This window comes from Apostichopus japonicus, chromosome 19 (assembly GCF_037975245.1).
Source record: "Apostichopus japonicus isolate 1M-3 chromosome 19, ASM3797524v1, whole genome shotgun sequence".
In the NCBI taxonomy this organism is placed as follows: domain Eukaryota; kingdom Metazoa; phylum Echinodermata; class Holothuroidea; order Aspidochirotida; family Stichopodidae; genus Apostichopus; species Apostichopus japonicus.
The window spans coordinates 16808299-16831507 of record NC_092579.1 but is presented as its reverse complement, the minus strand read 5'-3'; the positions used below and the strand labels follow the sequence as shown (position 1 = coordinate 16831507).

The 23209-nt window shown below is 38.5% G+C and overlaps 1 protein-coding gene across 4 annotated transcripts in view; it reads right to left on the bottom strand.

Annotated features, from left to right (window-relative positions):
- Positions 1–99: 99 nt before the first annotated feature.
- Positions 100–23209, bottom strand: part of LOC139960393 (probable helicase with zinc finger domain) — a 50645-nt gene continuing 27535 nt past the window's right edge. For all 4 annotated transcript variants that reach the window (XM_071958728.1, XM_071958729.1, XM_071958731.1 and 1 more), the window contains 13 exons: positions 22570–22744; positions 21345–21534; positions 21002–21109; positions 19686–20263; positions 18212–18556; positions 17475–17579; positions 16777–16983; positions 15865–16118; positions 15121–15239; positions 14177–14470; positions 13244–13427; positions 11583–11823; positions 100–11049 (listed from right to left, as the gene is read on the bottom strand). In XM_071958728.1, coding sequence (XP_071814829.1) covers positions 9045–11049; positions 11583–11823; positions 13244–13427; positions 14177–14470; positions 15121–15239; positions 15865–16118; positions 16777–16983; positions 17475–17579; positions 18212–18556; positions 19686–20263; positions 21002–21109; positions 21345–21534; positions 22570–22744 — 4805 coding nt within the window. In that variant the 3' untranslated portion in view covers positions 100–9044. The remainder of the gene's footprint in view (positions 11050–11582; positions 11824–13243; positions 13428–14176; positions 14471–15120; positions 15240–15864; positions 16119–16776; positions 16984–17474; positions 17580–18211; positions 18557–19685; positions 20264–21001; positions 21110–21344; positions 21535–22569; positions 22745–23209) is intronic.

The window sequence follows — 23209 nt, the reverse complement described above, 5'->3', positions numbered from 1 at the left end:
ATTTCGGTTATTACAAAAAGCTGCAACTTTACTAAAAAATACATCAGTTGTTACTAAAATCCTATAGAGTATTGAAACAAAAAAGAGGACATATATGTATAAATTTTTTCCTGCCCGTATATATTTTCTATATGATTATAAGTCTTTTCAAGCAAACCATAACAACCACAGCTAAATCAAGCATGTTAACAGTGTCAGGGCATTAGGCTTTCTCAGATGACAGGTTGAAACCGAATCCAACGTATTATCACCAAAAGAATTCACGCAGCCAACCGTGTAACGTACGCTAACAGCAGGAGTTTCTACGACTACAACATAAATTAAGTATAAGCAGAATATATATATGGTTTAACATGCCATAAATTATTAGTATTTCCCCAAAACACAAAAACCCTTGGGCAGTCTATTTGTTATGTAATATTTAGTATTATTAAATCTTAACTGAAAAAAAAACTAATAATGCCATAATAGGATATAAATCTGCAACAGGTTCATGCAAATGAGGATGAAGCAATTATTTATATCTATCGAGCAAGCAAATGTCATAAGCCAGCACAAATAAGGAGAATAATAATTTGAATATAAATCTGAAATCCTTGTAGGGGATGTTTATCTGAGTAATTCACGGTACTCGAAGCGTGTTCTTTTAGCAATTCTCGCTGCTTTGTTGACAATGTAGCTAAGAGATCTGCAGCTCCTACGATACTTATAAATGCAGAATAACACCACGCTTGCTGGTAACTGCATTCAATTAATACCTTATAATTATTTGTCTAATACCATTTATTAACAATTTTCATTTTACCTCCCCCTGCCTTTAACACCAAACACAATCACAAATGGTTATTAACAAACCTTACATAAATTTACCCAAATGGTCCCCCCCCCTCCACCCCACCCAAGGGCACATGACCAAACACTGGATCAAATACTGATCTATAGAGACCACAGCTGTTACCTTGTAAATTTTCACATGAACATTCCTTCTAAAACTACTGTGAGTACAAAATGGATGGAAGTTTGGTCTGTTTTAGAAACTTAACCAATAAGCTTCCAGAAATGACGCCTGCCCACCTATATTCAGGACCAGTGGACTCACTCTGTAAAAAAAGTAGCCCCTGGTTTTATGGGTAGAACTAGGGGCCATTTTGCACGCTACCTTTTATACATCTGCTGATGTATTTATCTATCATGTGGCAACAGGTTTGCATGCATGAGTTAATTTTGGGGCTATTTACTTTGATTGAAAACAAAAACTGGCACCCAAGAGTGGTTGATTGCTTGGGTACTCCTAAGAACAGGAAATGGCTTTTGGTGTATCACCTCAGAGACCAAAAAAGACTGATTGGCAGATTATCAGGGCAATTTAATTATTTTTACCCTTGGCCATGGATGGAAGAAACTACTAAACGATTACTAAAATTACCCAAAAACTACCGTAAAATTTTAAGTTTTAATCTGTCACAGAGCTGACATAGTATACCAAAACATACTTTCTGTGAAGCAAGACCTTACAGATGCTGCACTATTTGAACCAAATCCCCAAACCCTCCACCCCCCCCCTTGTCCCTACTACTAGCTTTGAACCAAACCTCTTGCACAGAATCCTGTCTGAACCAAAATTAACCCTCTACACTACAGCATCTTGTGAATGAAATACCTTCCTACCAACAAGATTTTCTCTACACATCTCTCCCTCTTTCTCCCTCTAGGAACCAAACTCTTCACCTCACCACTCTCTGTTAACTACATTTTCAAACAGAATAGCAACAAACTTGAATTTTGATATATGTTAGGTGCAAATAAAATCAAATGACTATACCAGTCATGAAAGTATTCAATACCTTGAATATGAAGATAACATTACACACACTCAAAAATAACATCATCTTACCAAAAAACAAACGCAGCCAAGTTTTCCTCAAGAGTATTGATAAGGCAAATCACATCTTAGTTCTCTTCCAAACCTGTAAAGAATACCTATGAACTAGGTTACCTCTAACAGGTCCACGGTGGAAGGCCTAAATGACGGATGTAAACGACGCATGATTTTAGCCCACTTGAATCGTTAATCAGTTGAGTAAATAGTACTCTACAACATCCCACATAGCCCTTTCTGTAAATAACATAGTCAGCTTTATTGAAGTAAAGACATAAACTGCATGGGCACACTCAGATTAAAATCATATTTAATCTAATAGCATATAAGGAAATTTTTTTAGCTTATCTTACTGTAAAGAACCATAGCATAAAGGAAGTTGATCTTTTTACATTAAAGGGGTCCTTTTTCCGTTCGTTACATCCTCAATATCCCCAAACTAAAACAGACCACAAATTCACAGGAACTTCACTTTTTCCACTTTCTAAAACACAAAGTGCAAGAAAAGTAAAACAACAAAGAAACATCACTTCTGGACATTTAAAGGGACACTCAACATTTAAAACAAATGCATATCCATCAAAACGAATCTATAACACACTCACTTTTATACCAGAACACACTGCAACAAACATCAAAAACACTACAGATATTTAACACAAGCTTCACACCTTCAAAAGCTGGTTCGTTAAAATCAAAATTATATTGATCAGAATATTTGCAATGGATCCCAACCCTTTTTTGCAAGGGTTGAGTTTCCCTTCAAAACTTGGTCTGTCATAAATAATGGACATAGCAAATCAACTATGCACATGGTGCTCATATCCTTCAAAATGAATTACGATATTCTGATACTTTCAAAACTAGTTTTCATACTCAGTTTACCATATCATTGGCAGCTTGAAACCTTCAACTCGGTCCTAGTTGGTACAGACCGAGTCCACGTCACTCAACGTACATTAAACCCATTCAACCAGGGATGGAACTATGTTAGAACCGGCACAACCAATCAAGAACCATTTTACCTTAAGTTTCAAATTGGTAACTTTGAGTCACGAGAAAAGGTTCAAACATTTGTATTTGCTCCTCTTTCTTCACTTTTTTTTTTGTCTTTATTTTTTATCCTATTTTTTGTCTTCTTTTTCTATTTTTGGTCTTATGTTTTATTTCCTTCAGTAATTTTTACTACTTCAACATCAAAGCAAATTCTCAAAATACAATCAAATTTAATAGAAGGCTGAAAAAAGCAAAATGAACTTGCAGAAATTAGTCACAACAGAATGGTACGTGCAATTTGTCCCAACAAGCAAAATAGTCAAATACATTATTAATATTTTTATTAAAATTGCAAACCAGTTCAATTTTAACTTACAAGATTTTTGTTTTTTTTGCAAATATTGAAACGTACACACATTGATTGGTCATTATCAATGTTTGGAAGCAAACTCAGCAATATAAACTAGGCAAATGATGTTTCAAATTATAGTAAAAAAAAAGGTAAAATCTTTGATACCAAATCGTGGATAATGGTCCCTGGACGTTGAATGTTACAAACTTAATGCCTTTTTTTTCCTCCCTCAACAAGCAAACTATCATTTCTTAACCAACCTGAATTTCCAGAATTACATTTTTATAATATGATTTATACTTAATATGGACAATTTTTCTGACCCCTGAGAGGCTATTTACTACAGGTTGTGTATTCTTGCCAAACAGTTAAGTACAAATATTAATATTTATGGCATCTACCACCAATAGAGGAGACAAAATCAATTATATTTTCAGGGTTAAGGCAAACATAAAAATCACTTGTCCATTGCATACAATAATAATAATAGGCCAAGTGACAAGATGCTTTGTACAACATGTTGAGGGCGGTCTTGTTGCTCACTGATACATAGGGGACACAAGGTACATAATCTATAACATCCATGCATAGCGTCGAACAGGGTAAAAATTGGACGAAACCCAAAAGTGAGCCAATGCATATCAATCCAAATGGGTAAAGGCCAAATTGTCCAATCACAAAACGTGAAAACCACAGTTATTTTATTAAACATATTGTCTCTTACACTGACAGGCACAATCACAATAACAAGATGACCTCTGTAGTGAACGTAGACACCCCCGGTCAAAAATGGTGACCCGCCCGTCCAAGATAACGTGACCCATTTGCATTATCAGTGACCTAGAACAAATCAGTAAAATAGAACAATGCAATAACCAACCATTGACACATGACTAAGACTGAATGCTCGTTAACAGACTGTGATGGACAATCACTGTATCCAGTAACAGAGTTCATCAATAGTCAAAATGTGCAATGACCATTATGAACTTATATGTAACCCTAAGGTGATATATCGTTACATTATGACTATAAGAAATGGGTTCTCAAATTACTTGTGACTTGAGACCACAGTGACTTAGTAACAAACTTACGTTAGGGTCCAACACGGTCCTACTACGAAGCCCACTGTGTCTTTATTACAGAGTATTATTTACATGAGGACCACAGTAACCCATCATAAACTAAAATTGATACCACAGTCACAGGGGTGAACAGCTGGGTCAGGCTCCTGGGATGATCAGGTCAACACCCGTTCTTCCCTCCCCCCCCCCACCCCCATATTGGCACTCTTTATTCTTTCCTTACTAGTATATTATGAAAATGAGAAATACACAAATTATTTATCAAATATTTTCCCAACCCCAAAATCCATATTTTCCTTGACCCAGGAGCTCATACCAACTGGTTGCCCTCTCACCGCCTGGTCCCCCCCCCCTTTCACCACCTTGTCCCCCTCTCACCACCAGGCCTGACAACAGCAACCAGCATACTGTACTTGACTTTGGACAAAGAGTGACCTGTTATAAATTTAATGAGACCCTAGTATACACCCATGATAGACTTACATTACAACCACAATATTAATATGTACCAGCACATAGGAGCATAGTGCCCCCCTCCATTTCGAAACCTCAAAGAATTGAATTAAGACAACAGTGAGGCATTATACACTTAAACAGAACAAGGTAAACCATCACCATTGTGGCTTTGATGTCAAAGTGAGCCACTAGAAAATATGAAACAATATAACACTTCTGGCCCATAATAACCGTGGGCCAACGAATGGTTGTCACAGCGATGAAGCATTCAAACAAACATAAATTAGTAACCAAAATATTATCACAAAACCCAGACTATTTACACATATAATAATAAGAAATAGAGAATAAGGTAACAGATCACCAAAACCTGATAGTTTTTTGTTTCTAACTGTTTGGATACCTTCTTCTTATCTGAACCCGGCCGACAAAACCGGACCCAAAATTGTTACGCTATACCCTAAAAAAAAAAGACTTCTCTCTTTGGGTTTGAAAACCAAAACCTTAGTGGTACTGCAGCCAATTGAAATGGTTGAAAAAGTCACTTTGTAGTTTGTTACAAAACTTACAGTAAAGGAGTCTGTATCAAAAGCTACTGTGATATTAAATCCAGCAAGAATTTCCTGAGTTATATTAAAAAAAAATTAAATATATATTATTTTTCAATGTTTCCTTCATTTATTTCAGTTTATGTTTTTTTAGTGGTGCAGAAGGATCTTTATGGACCCTATGTTTCTTTTCTGTTCAGATAATTGCGATGACCTTGTCACTGTTGAAATATTGATCGATTCGATTGTATCATACAGAGAAAATCATATTCCAGTTATGAAAAGAAAAGTATTGATTGAAAACTGGATGGAACGTAGGTATCATTTCTTTGCCTACAATTTTGTTAACGTTTGCTTTTCTTCAAATAGGTAACACTTTACTCAATTTTAAGGCTTCATATCCCCTTCACCTTCACAAATATCTAAACTTAATAGATTTAATTTAATTTCAATTTAGACAACTGCAACTACTACTACTAACTCCATTCCCCAACCCCCACCTACCCAACTTTATTGGTTTCATATTTTACACAGAAGAACTCAGACAGCTATCCCAATGGAAAAAGCTGTACACAGGTCAAATAATGTCGAGACTATTTCTTTCTCACCTAAGTAGACTTCATATGCCTGTATCTACTATTATATTCCAACAGAAAACTAAAATTGTAAAAAATACAACAACGAATATCTCCAAAACCACAAGCAGTAAAAAAAAGATACTTCTCAAAAACACACACACAGCCAAACACAGGCAAAATATAACCCTTTCATTTTAGAATTGAGCTAGGTGGGAAGGTGCATAAATTGTGCAAACGTAATTTTTTTTGCTCTTCTCTTTGCTGCTTTCATAAGATTTCACAAGAAGTCAATTAATAAGCCAAAATAGACACAATGTAACTCTTCAATTCAACATTCTTGACAAATATTTAACCTGCATGTCATTTTTCAGGTATGCGATTGTATGCGTGAATGCTTGCTTGCATGCATGTGGGTGTGTGTGTGTTTTAAGTCATGCCTAATTCTATTTATGAACCAACAGCAAGAAACTTCTTCATTCCTTGTTTTTCTCTATTGTCACATTGATCTCTTGAAGTTTTGTATATTTGTTTTCAAGTTTCACAGGACAAGTTTTTGGTCTAAACTCACAAACTACACAACTTTTTTCTTAACAATTGGTTTAAAAAAGGAAAAGAGAAAAAAAAAAAAAACCCATTCACATCAAGTTTAAGAAATGATCTTATCACTGCAAGACTTGACAAAAGCAAATTTGTTTCGTTGTCTTAAAATGTAAGAACGCAGAAGCTCCAGATATGCAACGTTTTAAAAAGTTAACTTCAAGAGTCCATCAACCGTCAAATAACAAAATTACAATGCTGCATAAAAATTCTCAAGTTTTAGAGCAATTTTTCTGTTTTTTTTTTAAACTCAGAACCAATTGATGAAACACTGATCACTTCTCAGTATCTGACAACCAAAACTTCAATCCTCTTTTTGGTGTATTTCCATTGAATCTTTTTGGTATCATGTTGTATTTGATGTCACTGTAACTAAGGAACAATACCCCCGGTCAAGAGGGGATGAAGAGGCAGCTAACTAGAAGCCTCAACAAATTCATTTGATCTATTTACTTGTCTTTTCCAATAGTTTTTTTTCAAAATAAAGATAAATATAGTCTTTAACTTTTTTTTATATTTTTTTATTTATTTAATTTTTTTTTTACATTTTTGGCAGAGCAAGCAGAGACTGTGATGAATATAACAATAACATTGAATGAAGGTATTTTCTTTTTAAGTCACAGGTGAAACACACCCAATGTTTAAGGAAAGTTAACTTCCACATAACTATGGAGGGTGAACCTTTTACCCACCTCTTGGTTCCATCTCCTAAACTTTCCAACACTTTTTTTTAGAGTCCTTCCATTTTCATACTAATTTTTTTCATTTTTTTGTTCTTTTCAAATATTTCATTATTTTTTGTGGGTTTTTGTGTTATTTTCAACTTTTTTTATATTTTTTTAATATTTTCATGAAATATACTTTTTTTTATAGTCAGCAATTTCCATACATTGATTAAAGTAAATAATAACCCCTTTCCAAAACAGAATAACAAAGTAACGCTAGTTTTAATTAATTTACATTGACCATAACTGTCAAACAGTATGATTTATGAATATCTATTTTTTTTCCCTCCTCAATTTGTTGCTACAAATACAGTTTACCATAAGCAGTGAAAATTCAGTACAATTCTACTAGCTCAAAAGACATCTTTTTTTTTAAACTTGATTTAGCTTTTTATTAGACCATAACAAATTTCACACCAAAATGTCTCTTTTATCAAATTGTTTCACAACTCAATTTGTGGTTACTGAAAACAACAACAATACAAATAATTTTTTTGATATATTTTAAAATTTCGATTAGCCACTTTGTATTAGTTACAGATACAGCAACCACAACAGAAAAGACAAGAAAGATCGTTGTGTTTCAAACACACAAACAGAAGCTTATTTTTCTTCACATCCAATAACTTTGTATAAAAAGGACTATTATTCTAGCAGACTATCAATCTACTTTTACGACAGGCCTTGTTTTTATTCTATTTTTAAACAGATGCTGAAATATCAACCTATTTACACTCGCTTCTTCCCCTTCTTTTTAAATATTAATAATTCGAAACCAATAAATCAATTCACCAACTTTCTCCTCTATCCTCATCATATGAATTTCCTCTTAAAAAAAACAAAATCATCAATCTCTAAATAATGATAACCAAGTCTCTCAACGGACTGCTTCCAATTCCACACCGAGTCGTATAAAGTTGCTTCAAAAAATCGACCAAATCACAGCAAACTATTCTGTACAGAACGTATGAAAAAATAGAGCACAATATTACAACTTTGAACATGAATTCATTTGTGAGGATTGGCTTGCCTGTGGATATAACTCCAGGGAATTTTACTTACAGAAAATGAGGTATTAGCTTCCTTTCTATTTCTTGTCTTTTTTTGTTCAAGATTTACGGTCTTTAAGAAGACATTTAGACACTTAGAGAATCATTCTTTCTTTCTACAGCTCATTCAAAACTCTCTCTTCTTCCAAACAGCAACAAAATCTCTTAACCATTTCGCTTCATGCTAGTGGACCACGATTCAGAATTTTTGTGACGACAAAGAAAAACAAAGGCTAACCTTTAAACCTGAGATGATCTGTCGATCCTTAAACATTTGTGGAATATTTACAACAATCAGAATATTTTTGCTTTATGTCTCTTCAGACGATATTATTACGGCAGGGCGCTAAAAGTCACTAGAAAACACGTCTTAATATCCAACACAAGTATTACTTTTAATTCATTGAGTGAAAAACTAATTTCCACAGAAGACAAACCAGGATTCAGCTCCTCATTATATTTTAAAAGTGCATATATCTCTTGCAGACATATTTATTTCAAATCTTGCTTCTGCTTTGTATGTGTGTCATTGTTTTTCATTTTGCTTTTACATCACTAAACTGTTATAACAATAAACTCCTTCAATTTCACCACAGATCAAATGCTGCAGAGCTGCTCCATGACAGGCACGACATTGAAACACACTCCTTATTACACTTCCCATTCACGCAAGAAATAACAACACTACTCTCTGCACAAAATCAAACTGTTATTAAACGACCGTACCAAGGAGAATATCTCGGGATCAATAACCGAGAGGAAAGATGCAAGGATCAAAACTAGAATATGGAGTAGTAACCACCTTTCTGTCTACTGCCCAGATCTTCAATCAATGACAGCGGATCAGGGGATGCCGTGTTCGACCGACCGTCTTGACTTCCACCGGACTTGATACCCTTTGATTTTGGTGTCCTGAGCGCTGTCGCATACGACATGGATCCCAGGGGAGATTTAGTGTCCTCCAACGTCAGATTCATGCTTGCGGGGACCGTCGTAGCCGTCGGGCTTGTATCTCCTCCGTAGGGGGATGAGGGACTCAGCTGGTAAGCGCTGTCTTGGCTGCTCTGAGATCCCGGCGAAAGGTGAAAGCTGTTGACATCTGTGGAGGGGCCGCTGACCTGAGGTGAAGGGGTATGGATGTAATTGTCGTTTGTGGACCACCACTTGGTAGGAGGGGGGTCACGGAGATGAAGTACATCCTCCCCTGCAGGCGGACACTTGAAGGCGCTGAATGACTCCCCCGATGAGCTACGGGTGTAGTCAAGGGGTGTGTGAGGTGGCGCCAGGATGGTGGTGTCCTCGTCCTGATTGAATGCGCTGTGCTGAGATAAGAAGGGAAAGTTCTCAATGTCTGAATTCCGGGTGCCGAAGGGATTGTCCCGGGATTCCCCAAACGGACTAGGTAGGCTTATGTCGTTATTGTTACTGTGCTCGAGGAAATGCGAAGGTGTCCTAGGGCTGGTATCAGATGCATGTAAGACTAGAGAGCCTCCCGCACTGGCCTCCTCGTCGAAAGCCCTGTGAGCGGACTCCACGAGAAGTTCGGGCGGGTTCCGCATCCTCTCAAAGAATTCGTTCCTCATCTGCATTTCTCTGGAGGTTAACTTCTTCACCTCTTTTCCTCCATTTTCCTGGTTGATGGTCTGACCACTCCCATTGTTGAACTTATTGTTGTTTCTTTCCTCCATGGGTCTTTCTCCTAACCGTTTGTGCACCTGACCGTTGTTGAAGAACGGCCCCTCGGTATCGCTGCGATCCGGGCTGAACGGTAACGTCACATCTTGCCAGGGTTCCCTCTCTGATGTCTCCTGATGGTTTCCCAGTTTCACCTTCAGATGAGCGGGTGGCATCTGTCTCAGCGAGGGCATTCCCACGGCACCGCCTGTGTGGAAGTCATGAGGTACGTGACCACCGTTTCTATTTGCTCGTTGACCGTCGCCCCCATCGGGGGGTTTGGCATTCCTGCTTTCGTCTTCGCTCTTCTGCGACTGAAGTTGCTGCATCAGAGGTCGGATCAGTTCCTGGAAATGCTCTTCGGTGCCGTCAGATTTTTCCAGTTGACTGGAATCTGCGATATGGAAGTCCACTCCGCGAAGATTTCTTCCGCTAGGCATCGCCTGATGACGATCGTGCCACTGCTGCTGTGGGCCGATTCTGAAGAGTTCTCGACCTGCTTTCTCCGATCTGTCTTGAGATGGAGTAGCCGCTCTTTCGGACGGTGGAGATCCCAACGAAGGAGGTAGGTACCCTGTATTGGATATCGACCTCATGCCAGGGGAAGCTAATGGTATTGGTCTGGGTAAGGCAAACGGAACACTTGGATCAAGATACTGATATGGAAACACATTAGGAACCATTCGGACGGGTACTGGAATCACAGGAACGTACATGATCCTCTGACCGGTGAATCGATCGACGTACGGTGTCGGGCTGACTGATCGGAACATACCCTGAGGGGCAAAGGGCCCCACGGGCATGGTATGTCGCAGCTGACTACTAAAGAGTGGGTTACCGGCCGATGGGGCTCGTACTCCTTGGCCAGGGAATCCAAAGACCATTCTGGCATTACTATGACTGTGTGCAGAGCTGATGGACGATAAGTTCTGTATCACCGGTGCCCCCATAATGTTGTTGAATCGAGGTACAAATTCCTTGGCCATGGGGTTGAGGATGAATGTTTTCTTCATCTCCACACTGGACAACTGTGCTTTGATGGCTGCATAGGTTGTACCGTGTAGACTATCGTTAATGTGGCACACCTTAATCAGTTCTTCCCATAGCTTCCTATATACAGGGAGGGGGGAGAGGGGGTAGAGGGGAAGAGAAAGAAAGAAATTAACTAAGATAATAATATAATAAAGGAAAATTTATGAGAATGCTGATAGAAGCTGGAAATATAGAACTAAGTATAGTCCACTCATGAGAGAAAACTGACAAGTACAACTTAATGACATCTAAAGCCAGACAAATTTAACAGAGAGAACCTGAATACTGGAACTGTTTTGACCTTTCATAGTATCCAAGTCTGAAGGTACAAAGCACATCATCGCTCATTAAATCAAAAATTTGGGATGTGAAATCGGTCCGAACAAAATAAATGATTGTACCAACAACAACAAAAAGTACTAGACTTGTGGAAATACAAGTTAGGAGATCAATAATGGCACTGTCTATACAAATGTGAGAATTATCTTCAACAATAAAATACTCCAAAGAAAATTAATAAATAAAATAAAAAACATATTCTCTTTTCTGTGGTGCCTTCATAGACAGCTAACATACTATCACAAAGATGAACTATAAGATGGGGTACAAACCTGCATTTGCCAATAGCACACAACGAAACAGGATCGCCAACGACTGCCACCAGCGACTGGGCACGAGTGATGGCAGTGTTCAATAGTTTATCGTTGGATAGGAAACCATAATCTGCCTCCTCTCCGGCAGCCCTGGTCAGATCCCCTCTCCTGGGTCTCAGCTTTGACTTTGGGCCGACGTCCCTGGGACAGGTGTGATGAGTTCGTACGGTGCTGATGAACAGAGCACGGAATTGCTTTCCTGAAGATGGAGACAAAAGAAATCAATGCCTTGTTCAATATATATCAGGGGTGGGCAAACTACAGCCCGCGGGCCACATGCGGCCCGCCAGTGATTTTTTTGCAGCCTGTGAGATGTCTCAAGACAATATATTTTACATCATCACAAAAAAGGAGCTAGCTACTTAGAGTTTATCGGCACTAATGATACTGTCAGGTAGGCCTACTATCCCCATTAATTATCAACTGTACTGTATTGACATTATGTTTTTGTGAATACAGATTAAGTACATACACCTATTGCTTGAAAGTCCTCGGAATCAAAGGTTTGAAATCAACAGCAGGTCGTTGGTTAGGTGTGGCCCAGTCAATTTTTCACCCCTTACATCTGGCCCATTCATTCAAAAAGGTTGTGCACCCCTGATATATATGGTCACTACTAACAAATTTTTGAAATATTCGAGACTCGATTTCAAACACTCCGAGCTGATCCTCTACGAAGTAACAGAGGATTAAGAAAGCAGCACTCAGCAAGTTTTTAACATCTTCACCGAAATTCTTTGTGCTTCGCTAGTAAATTTCGGTAAACAAAGACAAATTTTTCTGCTTCGTGTCGAATATATTCAGAATATTTTCTTCAGTTTTCTGTTTATTTTAGTTGTGTGACCTTGTTTCCCATGTTGTCACTAATCTACTGTGCAAGGAACACAATGCTTTTGAGAAGAAACAGAATTTTTGTTACCAAACATGACAAGACAAAAAATTGACCAAAATTATACATTGATGGTAAGTTTGTCAGAGTTTAAAGAATTTCTTTAGATGACCTCCTCAGGATCAAAATGTTGAGAGAACATTACCTCTAAAATTGTAGGACGTTATCTCTTTAGACTGTAAAATGTCAAAAAGTATTGCATATTGAAGACATAATCTGTTTCTTTAGTCAGCCAAAATCACAACCATTAAAGAAATGAACATAGGGACTCAAAACAAACTGCAAAGTTTTTAGTTAAATGGAAAAACAAGCCTTGAGAAACGAAGTCAGCAGGACCAATGTTTTCTTTTTTCTACGACAGAGTAGCCTGATATCTAGTTGATAGCTAGGGATAGTAGCCACTTGTATCTCTCAGGTAGACTGAGGGATAACCCAATGATATGGGTGAATAGTATGTGAATTTGATCAGAGTGGATCAAAAACATATAGCTCTGAAATGATAGATTAAAGAAGTTTTCTATGGACTTCAGGCAAATGAAAATGGGGTGTCAAGGAATTTCGAGGGTCTGTTCAGCAATGTGATACTTCACATGACCCACCCATCCCTGAAACAAAATATCGCACACTTCTTCAATGGGCACACATCATCCAACAACGAGAAAAGAGATTTATAACTTAAAGAACAAGCAAGCAGTATATTCTAAAATGAAAAAGGAAAATATCAGCAAACCTTGTACATTCATGACTCTCTCCACAGACACTGCATGTAGATGCCTCCTCCTTAATTCTGATCTAATACGGAATACTTGGTCCGAATAAGGGGTCACCACCCCTATGCTGCCATCCTCCATAGGACCCCACTCGGATGGCCATGACTTATGCAACTCCTGTACCCTCTCTGCGATTTCAAATACCTGGTAGTAAGGAGTAGAAAGGAAAAAATGATGAAAATGTTCTGGTCAGAGTTTTACCTCTCTATGATTTTCAGAGTTTTTACTCTCTGTCTATGATTTCAGAGTTTTAACTATCTTTTTATGATTTCTAGGGTGTTCAAAGTTGTATGTATTAATCAGCTTTAAGGATCACCTAAGGTGACAAATGACAGGAATACTGTATATAGTGTAAACAGTGACACTTGATGGTGCAAAACCTCAAGGCATGCAAAATACCAGGACAGTCCTGATTGTCAGCGTGACACTGTAGCATCGCACCTGTTCACCTCAAATTCATGACTGGATACCGTACAAGCTCTGAAATTGTTATCCATTGATGTCTAAAAACAATGGTACTCTGGAACTGAAATGCAATTTCATCAGAATACTTAGATTATGTTGGTCTTTCATCCACCAAAAATAGGTTAATGACTTCCAGGTGCAAGATTTTCTCATATAGTAGACTGTCTTTGTCAACAATAGGAAGGGCCAATCTTGTGCAGTTATCCCAGCCGAAATGCAGAATGGTACCATAGTTTGCAAACATCAACTTGTCTCAGTAATTGACATTTGACGCAGTAAGTGGTCATATCCCCTCAGCAGGAATAACCATTCTCTACTCAGGAAATGTGGACCTCTGAAAATGCGGTGGGGGCATCATTCTCCCCCATACCCCTCCCCCATGGTATAGGCCTGAGTTTCCTATCCCTTTTCCGTTGCCACAGACTCACCTCTGCATTGTTGTAGAACGTAGTGCTGTTCTTTTCCTGGATGTCCTCCCCTTTGGCTGTATAGAAAGTCAGAGGGTACAACTTTGGATGCGGCGGTTGCTTGCCGGAGGCCAACAGCTTGGCCTCGTAAAACAGCTTGGAGGTGTAATCCACGATGACCTCGTTCGAGCGATAGTTTTCGCACAGAAGAATCTTGCAGGGGTGTTTGACTGGGTACAGGTCGTAGAGTCTCTCGAGTAGAGATATGTGAAGGTTTCTCTCCCTAGCAAACTCGGAGTACACCGTCGGACTAATCTACATAACGAAGTTCAAGGAAAGATAGTAGACGACATGAAATCACAAACAATCTACATTTTACATGGAATTTGATAAGTGGTATGATACTATGAAATATAGCAGAAGGAATAATGAGAGAGAGATGAAATTAATGTTTCGAGAAGACTGCCTATCGAATGCAAATAGCCTGCGAACCTAGTACATATGTAACATTTTGTGGGCAGTACGTTTCTATTCCAACAGTATCTTCATTGACAAACTGCAACAAACATACTTAGAAGAGGAAACATTTAATTTAACTGATAGTGAAAACTAAGCAAGCATTAACGATTGTTCCAATCATCTAAAATTACAGAAAGGAGAAAGGCAAAACGACAAAATGTCGCTACAGCTCTATGATTCAAACACGAGATGAGAGATTCTTTAGTAGTGTACCAGTAGGGAAGAAAGACCCAAGCAAATTGAATGCCTCTTAACAGTATAATCTCCACAATAACAAATGATTCTACCAACAATGATTGGAAAGAAAATGAAATCTTTTTGCTGAATGTTGTAAGACCTCTGTACAGTACAGGCTGCTGAATAATTGATGAATATAATGTTCAAATTCGGTCCAGAAATAGATCGAGCATGAAACGTTAATAATGTATGGCGCAGTGATTTTGTACCTGCATATAATCTCCAGCCAGGACCACTCGGGTGTCTTTGTTAGCTAACGATAGAGGCATCACAGCTTCACACTCTATAGCTTGTGCAGCCTCATCCAGCAAGATATGAGTGAAAAATCCTGAAAAATTAAATATTTGAGAGAATATGAAAGTAAGATACGTCATGAAACCTTCGCTTCCCCTCCCCCCACCCCCCATCCCCAACATCAAGTTCAATGTTCTTGAGCGGCAAAAATAAGAAAAAGTCAGGCAAATAGAAAAAAACTGATTTCAGATTGTGTGGTTTTCAGTTCTTAAATTGCCAACCTGTCCATTGACCTGTTTGCTAACATAGAATACAACATATTTCATTTCACCGAAGAGGTTCAGCTTCCGAGAAAATTGAGATTACATAAAACCCCCCCACTGGATGATTGTTCTATTGAAATCAACTCAATTGTTAATGTCTGACAGTCTTTGTCAGTTTAACATGTCAGAAAAGAAGGATACAACATGTTTGCATGGATTTTCTCTTAAGATACACTTGTCTGGTAAGATCTTAACAATGGAGTATAGCTTACGTCCCAAACTGATACAATCAACGTCAAATAGAACTCTTGGAATGCTTGTTGGGTAAACTGAAACACTGGTTTCTGCTTAATTCAGATTCAGTTACAAATGAACACAACAGCTAGTGTTGACAGAGCAAGGCCAAAAACAAAGAAAGAAAGAAAGAGATGTCAGTCCTAAAGGAGATTTGTTTACCTTGAGGGAGGTTTAAGTGGTTGAGGTATCTGGAGGTGCTGAGGGTGGCCACTATAACCCTATACTTCTCTACTTCTTCCTTGCTCGGCATGGTAAACCGATCTTCGTTCTCTGACATGTGACAATACAGACGTACCACAGGGTGTACCGTCTGTGTCCACCTGTTCTTGAAGTAAATCCTAAGGGGTCTGGCGGCCGTATTTCCAGCCTCCACGTAGGCATGGAAGTAGTCACGGATATAGAGGTCTGCAGCACTGAAGGGGAAATTGAAATAAAAACAATAATACAGCATTTTTTATTTTGCTATTAGGCTCAAAACAACACCCTCCATTTGCAACGGATTATAAGTAGAAGTTAGGTCTATTTGGAATGGGGCCTTTCCTCAAATCACAACGATGTGATGGAAATTGAAGACGATTTTTGTATGGAGTTGTCAAATATCATGAACATCCTACCTTCTTCTTTGGTACATACTTTTTCAAGGTACAAGAATCACCTATGACATATTCTAACCACAATAACATGTAAAGTACATTTTACCGACTGCTGAAATATATTAGCAATACATCCAATACGCCACTTTCTTGCATACAAACACTTTAAGATATTAACAGACATTTTCTTTTAAGACTTTTCAAGACTTTTCTTTTAGATATTTACAGGTCAACAAAAAGAAATTTACAGAAATATTTAAACACCACACTAATCACTTCATTTTGTTGGTGAAACAAATTGTGAAGTTAGCAATATTTTCAGCTGGAATCTTTAGTTTATTTACCCCTGCAACAAATTCTTGCAACCTTGAAGTATCGCATAAACAATCCATTAATCAAAACTGTAGATATTAGCTCGGTTACCGAAACGTTAAACTTGTAAATGAAGATGCGAATTACAATAATGGAGCACACCTACCTGTTGGAATGGGTGCAGATAAGTATTCGTGTATCCTTCTGCTGTAAGATAAATTTGGTTGCATGAGCTAGAGTGAAGGTCTTCCCGGTTCCGTAAGGACCCACCAGGAACACCGGAGGAAGAGAGATCTCTAGAGGGGTGGATATGGCCATCACTGCCTCCTTCTGTTTCGAATTGATCCTTGGATCCAATTTATCCATCCATTGTCTAAAGGAAATCAAAAGAAAACCTTGAGGTGTATTTTCTTGGAGCAAAAAGCACAAAATCCTAATGAGCTCCTTCTAAAGTTTTATATCGATCCCAGTGCTATGGTCGAGTGAAAGTAGGGAAGCAATGAAAACCAGCATGTGGGATATTGTGAATTTGAGGCCCTGGCCGTCCAAAAGTATGATGAGTGTACATCATGGAATCCAGTTTCTCCCAACTGAAAATGGTCTTTCCAAATTGATTTAATCATCGAAACATATCTAAACTTGTAAACTGACTAGTCTGATGTGAATTGATAAGTAATGAGCCATTTAGATTCTCCCATTTAGCTGTATGTGGCTGCTTAGTGTTGTAAAGTAACAGACTTCCAGGCACAAATTATTACATTGAGCAGATGATGAGACAAATGTACTTACAAAAGTTGTGAACTTAAACATTGCCAGCAAAACACAGAAAGCTTGTTGAAAAATACTAAAGATTTCTTGACTTACTTGTCGGGAGTCCAGGGTATGGAAGGCATGATCCGAACATTGGGGAAGAGTAATTCCAAATCTATGACCTGGTCCACCGCATAATGCCACTCACATAGCGGTAACCTACCGAAAGAGATTGATTGATAGTCAAAATAAATACACAGACACTCCACGAGGTAGAAAATATCAATGAAATATGTTCACCGGGGGGGACATGCCATGATGGCATTGCATAATTCACTCAGGGAATTTCACATTTCAATACAAATAGCACTTCCAAACTACCACCGACACACCCCAAGCAAACACCTAATTCTCAACGCTCTACAGAGAGCATCGAGCAAGGATAAATTTCTTATAACGGTTTGAATACATATCTCAAACCATAAAATACCTAGAGCTACAGAGCAAAACATGTTCCTACTATTCAATAACATTCATTTTTTAAGATGAGAGAGAGAGTGTGGGGGTGGGAAGGGGGCGAGAGTGATAGCCGCTAATATTATTTCTGACAAAAACTAGATATATGTTGGTACAGCTGTTATTTAATTTTTTTCTGACTCTGTGAAATTATAACATAAAATGTAAGTTCCACAGAAAAAGACCTACAATGGAAGGCATTTCATAACAGGTTGTAATAAACTTGCAGAGCAACACATAAACATTGATATTGTCTCATCACATTCTTTTAAGTCTTTTGTTTTGGCCATTTTAATCCCCTCATCTGATAATGTCTTAAATTTCTTCTCCGTTACCTGTTCAACTGAAACTGGAGTTCTACCTCCACCATATCATCCGCCTTTAAACCGAGCTCCTCGACGCACAATTTTGAGAACCTGAAGTAAATTGCATCTTTGCTCTTTTCCTCTATCAGGGCTTCATAGACGATGGAATCCAATCGGTCGTCCTTGACTGTCGCTAGGAGAGCCGAGTTGCAGTTGTTGAGGATCAGTCTGCCTCCCATAGTGTCACTTGATAGTTGATTGTTCAACTTCAAGAGGGCAAAGAGTTCCCCGCCCTGAGCGTATCTCGCCCCGGCCCCTCTGGATGGAACCAGCAAGAAACTGCTGATGATGTGCAGGCTTGTACGAACATTGTACCTGTGTAGCAGAAGAGAGACATGAATTTAGTAAAGTTTCAGAAAGGTCTATTATTAACCCCCTGAAGTAATCCTTATTTTAACAGTGAGAAAAATAACTGACATTGTTTAACCCCAAGTACTTCTCCCACTTCTCAATGGAGAAATATTTTTATTCCTTCTGATGGAGCATTGACCTATGGAACACTCCCAAATGTAATACAACAAACACCGAAACTTTTTGAGAAAGTCCTAAGCAACAGTTGACATCAAATACAAACATATCTGAAATTGTTAGGTAAATCTAGAAGACTGACACTCCCAACAAACAGAGGTGATAGTCTTCCCATCAGTGTTCAAATTAGATTGCAGGATTCCCTCAACATCTGCTAAATCCTGCAGCAAAAATATTCCAATGTGGGAATTCCCCCCACCTTTATTTGCCTAGACCAGCCAGTTATACAGCAGAAACACCCACAGATATTTAAACCAAGAGCCCAATAGGTACTATGGTTCCTTGCTTAAAGTGTTGTATGTCATCACCCAATATCATATTTATGCTCACATCTACCAGCCACGTGTACCAGCTATTAACTAAGAACTGTATACCAAATTTGGCTACAATTTGACTTATGGTTGCTGAGTTATTGCAATGAATAGACTTTTACGTTTGACCCCATAACCTCCTTAATATTCATGAGACCAGCGCCAAAAGTGATATGGCACACCTTCTCACTATAATACATCTTCATATAGTACGTATGATAAATATCCATCACTGCCTTGTTATCGCGGACACATACACTCACACCTGGCTGCATTGGTTCCTTTGCTTCCAGCAAGGAACCAAAAATCCTGCACAAAAAAATTTCGGAGGGGGAGAGGGGGGGATCCCCCTTTGATTTCATTTTCCAGTGGAAACACTGCTATCCATAACATCACTCAGTAACATTAGCGACTGGGAGGTCTGTTGTAGACTTTACATTATTCAGTAAATTACAGTGTAAGCAATGTATGCATATGACAAGAGTAGTCGGCAGTTGTTCCACACTCTGCAGTACATATAACACTACTACATTGCTTCTTTGAAGGGTGATAAACACCATTTGACTGATAAGATACACCCATACAGCAACGACGGCTCTACTTACTTGGACATTTCCTTAAACTGTGTCAGCTCTTCTATGTAGAGAAGCTCATGCATTCTCGTCTTGTAATTGTTTTTCATTAGATATTTCTCCAGTACCGACTGCGGTATCAACTCTTCCTTTGAACGTGGGGGACGGTACTTGCATCTCAGCTCCTCGTCCTCTTCCATCCCAAAGGCCGGCTTTGGCGAGAACTCCACCACCTTCTTCATCGTGTTGTCCCACCGGTCCCCCACACTGAAAAACTTCTCTCGGGCCTCCTCCAGCTTCTGCTTGTCTGACGCCGACACGGAATCGGCGCTGACTCGTTTCATGACGTAAGGCTCGCCGCCGAAATCGAATACAATGCACTGACGGAAGGTACCAAATATCTGAGAGGTAAACTGAAGTTTGACTCGGTACACATGGTCTTTGGTCTTGGTCTGAGGGCTGTGTTTGGATGGGATGGTCCACTCCTGGCAGAGGTTGGGTATGTCCTGCTCGCTCTGGCGCCTGGAGTCTCCGAGATATACGTGGGTAATGTTGAAGTGAGGGCGGTGTACATCATGGAGCAGAGCTATCCTGTGTAACGATCTGTTTCCCTATAGGAGAAGGTCAAATGGAGTAACACACTATTTACTGAATGAAAAAGAGTGTCAAACTAAATTTACCAAAACGAGGTCTTTAAATGAAATATTCTTTGCTGCAATAATTTGTCAAAACTTCATAGTCCTTATCTATTCATGATTACCAATATGGAATACAATAGATCACAGTTCAAAAAGCTTAAACGATCATATTGATATGACCCTTCAAATATTGGGATATATGGGAAACCACCCAAAAGTCAGACTGACAAGAACTATACAAGCTTTTTCTCTTCTCCTGTATAAGTGGATACTATCCACTATATTAAAGAGAGGATGTAGGAACCATCCCCTTATTGTGGTATGAGCTGAGCATCTAATACAAGATGCAATCTGATATTTGAGCAATTCAGGAACAACCCCATCGCCTTTATTAGTTCTTGATGTGAATCGCATCAATTTAATGAACACAAATTGACAGTTTTAGTTTTTGTTTTGAGGTATATGAGTATCAAATATTAACAAAACAAGCAACTCCAATCACATACAGAACTGCTATGGAAATTCCCCAAAGTTAACTTACAATAACTGTACTCTCTTGTAAAGGTTGTCCCACATATGACATCTTTTGACATGTCCTGTTACAGGATACATACCTTACATTGCAAGGTGACGTCCAACTGTCCCATACCTGATACTATCAACATACCCCACACATCATATCCTGGACATGTCCTGTTACAGGATACATACCTTACATTGTAACGTGAACGTCCAGCAGTGAGCTGAGTTCTTGCTGGAGATGGAAATGTTTAGTTCTGAGTTCACTGTCACCTTCACTTCATCTATCGACTCCACCATCTGGAAAATAGAATTGAAGCATTTTGAATCCAAAAAGGCATTATACGTCAAACAGATCCATTTTATACCTCCACAGAATTTGGAACAAAAGACCTGTTGTGTTTCTTGCATCAGATATTGTTCTTAAAACCGAACAACTTCTGTCAATATCAATTTACACTGTAAAGCAAGGGAAAAAGCTAGTATTGCAATTGCTTCTGTACTCATTATCCATGATCTCATCAAATGCACTTACCACATTGGTAGGGTTTGTAGATCCCAGCCATTTCTCCAAGACTTGTTCTGCAAAGCTACTGCCATGTAACTGTCTATCTTTGGCCTTCTGCCATTTCATTAGTCTGTACCTGTATCTCTCCTTCCATTCTCCAAGCTCTTCCTCGGAATGCGCAGAGGTACACCTCTCTCCGAATCGACATTTCTGCAGTCTGCGGAGAGCACGAAGAATGATAGTTATCTGTCTTTTTTACGAACCCCTAAATCATCACCTTACTATCTGACCTACACATGAAACCAATAACTGAGATTTTTGGACGATTTTGAAGTGAATTATATGTAGCTGTTGTGTGCACATATTGCATAACTGAAACACTTTCCACCCAGGATCAACTTGTTTGTCACTAAGTACTGTAGTGTGTTTGGTCTTGCACAAATAAAAAAATATGACCTATTTCTTTGTGACCAATAGACCGTTACCAATAAGCTAGCTAGGACTATTATCATCTACTTTAAACTACTCTTATCAATCTTCCTTTAGTAGATTGTTTGGCAGAAACATGTCTCAAAACGAGTAGCTGCTCTGGTCGGCTCATCAGATGAAGGCTCCTTGTACCTATTAACACAGTCAGCAATAACAATATTTCCAACCAGATAGTTAAGGCTGCAAACTTCATTCTTTACTGATCTTTTCGACCACCCTTTTTGCTGTAATCGGTGAACAAGTTGCGTATATGCAGTATTGAATACCAAAATGTTATGTGAGAATAACCTGAATTGCATTTAATAATAGCAAATCTAAAGATTTGTATAAGTTTTTTTAAAATGAAACCTAAGTGTTTTGAAGCAAATAAATGAAAATTGTTGTTAAATGCAAAATGTAAACTCTACGTCTAATACTCTTTATATAACATGAAGTAACAACAAAAACAACCACAACAACATCACAGAAGAAACTGATATCAAAAGGGTTGGAGGACTTCCTACCATTTTGAATAATCAGTACATTGTGTCACTTTGATGGGGGGAAAATACCACCATCACAAAATCCAAGTATCATTTGTGACATTTTAGGTAGACAAAAAAACTTTTGTATTTAAGATGCTCTTGCTTTAAAGAAATAGTAAAATCCATTGCAATCGATTTAAAAGAATTTTGCTCTTTTCAAACTTTTCACTTTTGCATTGTTCATTTACTGAATTGACTAAACGTAGAAAAATCAAAAATATTTTGAAAATGATGCATACTCTGGGCAGAGAATATAATCATCGCTGGTGACCCCTCTGGGCGGAGGTCGATGCTTCCAATCCCTCCCTTTGTCTGATGTGATAATACTTTGATGTGATTCGCTTAGGCAGTGCATTTGTAGGCTGGTGGTACTGGAGCACTGCACGTTGCAATAGGAACAGTACCATCGAGAATCTGCCAGAAAGAGAAAAGAGAACTCCATGAGAATATAAAAATGGCGGTTTACGTCGGTGCTCCTAGGGATGGAGGTTATCCTGGACATGATGATGTATAAAGGAAGAGAGACCGAATCAGGCATGCATGCTTACACTACATAGCTTAGCATGATTAAAACTGAAATTCAAAAGTAGTTTCCTAGAGGTTCTGAGAATATTATACTGAAGAGAGCTGGAGATTTCAAAACATACCGTGTTTGGATACTGTAGTTTACAGGGTTCTAACATAGTATTTAATTTATCTGTCTTCTAGACACTTTGGCTGGTAGAATGAGAGAACGTTTTGCCACTTTTCTGTTAGATACCAGTGCATAAAAGATCTACTGCATTTTTCCTGAATTTAGACAAACGCAACAGTAGTTTTGTACTAACAGAACAATGCAAGCACCACTTTTTTTCTACTGGCAAACCCCCTAAAACGTCA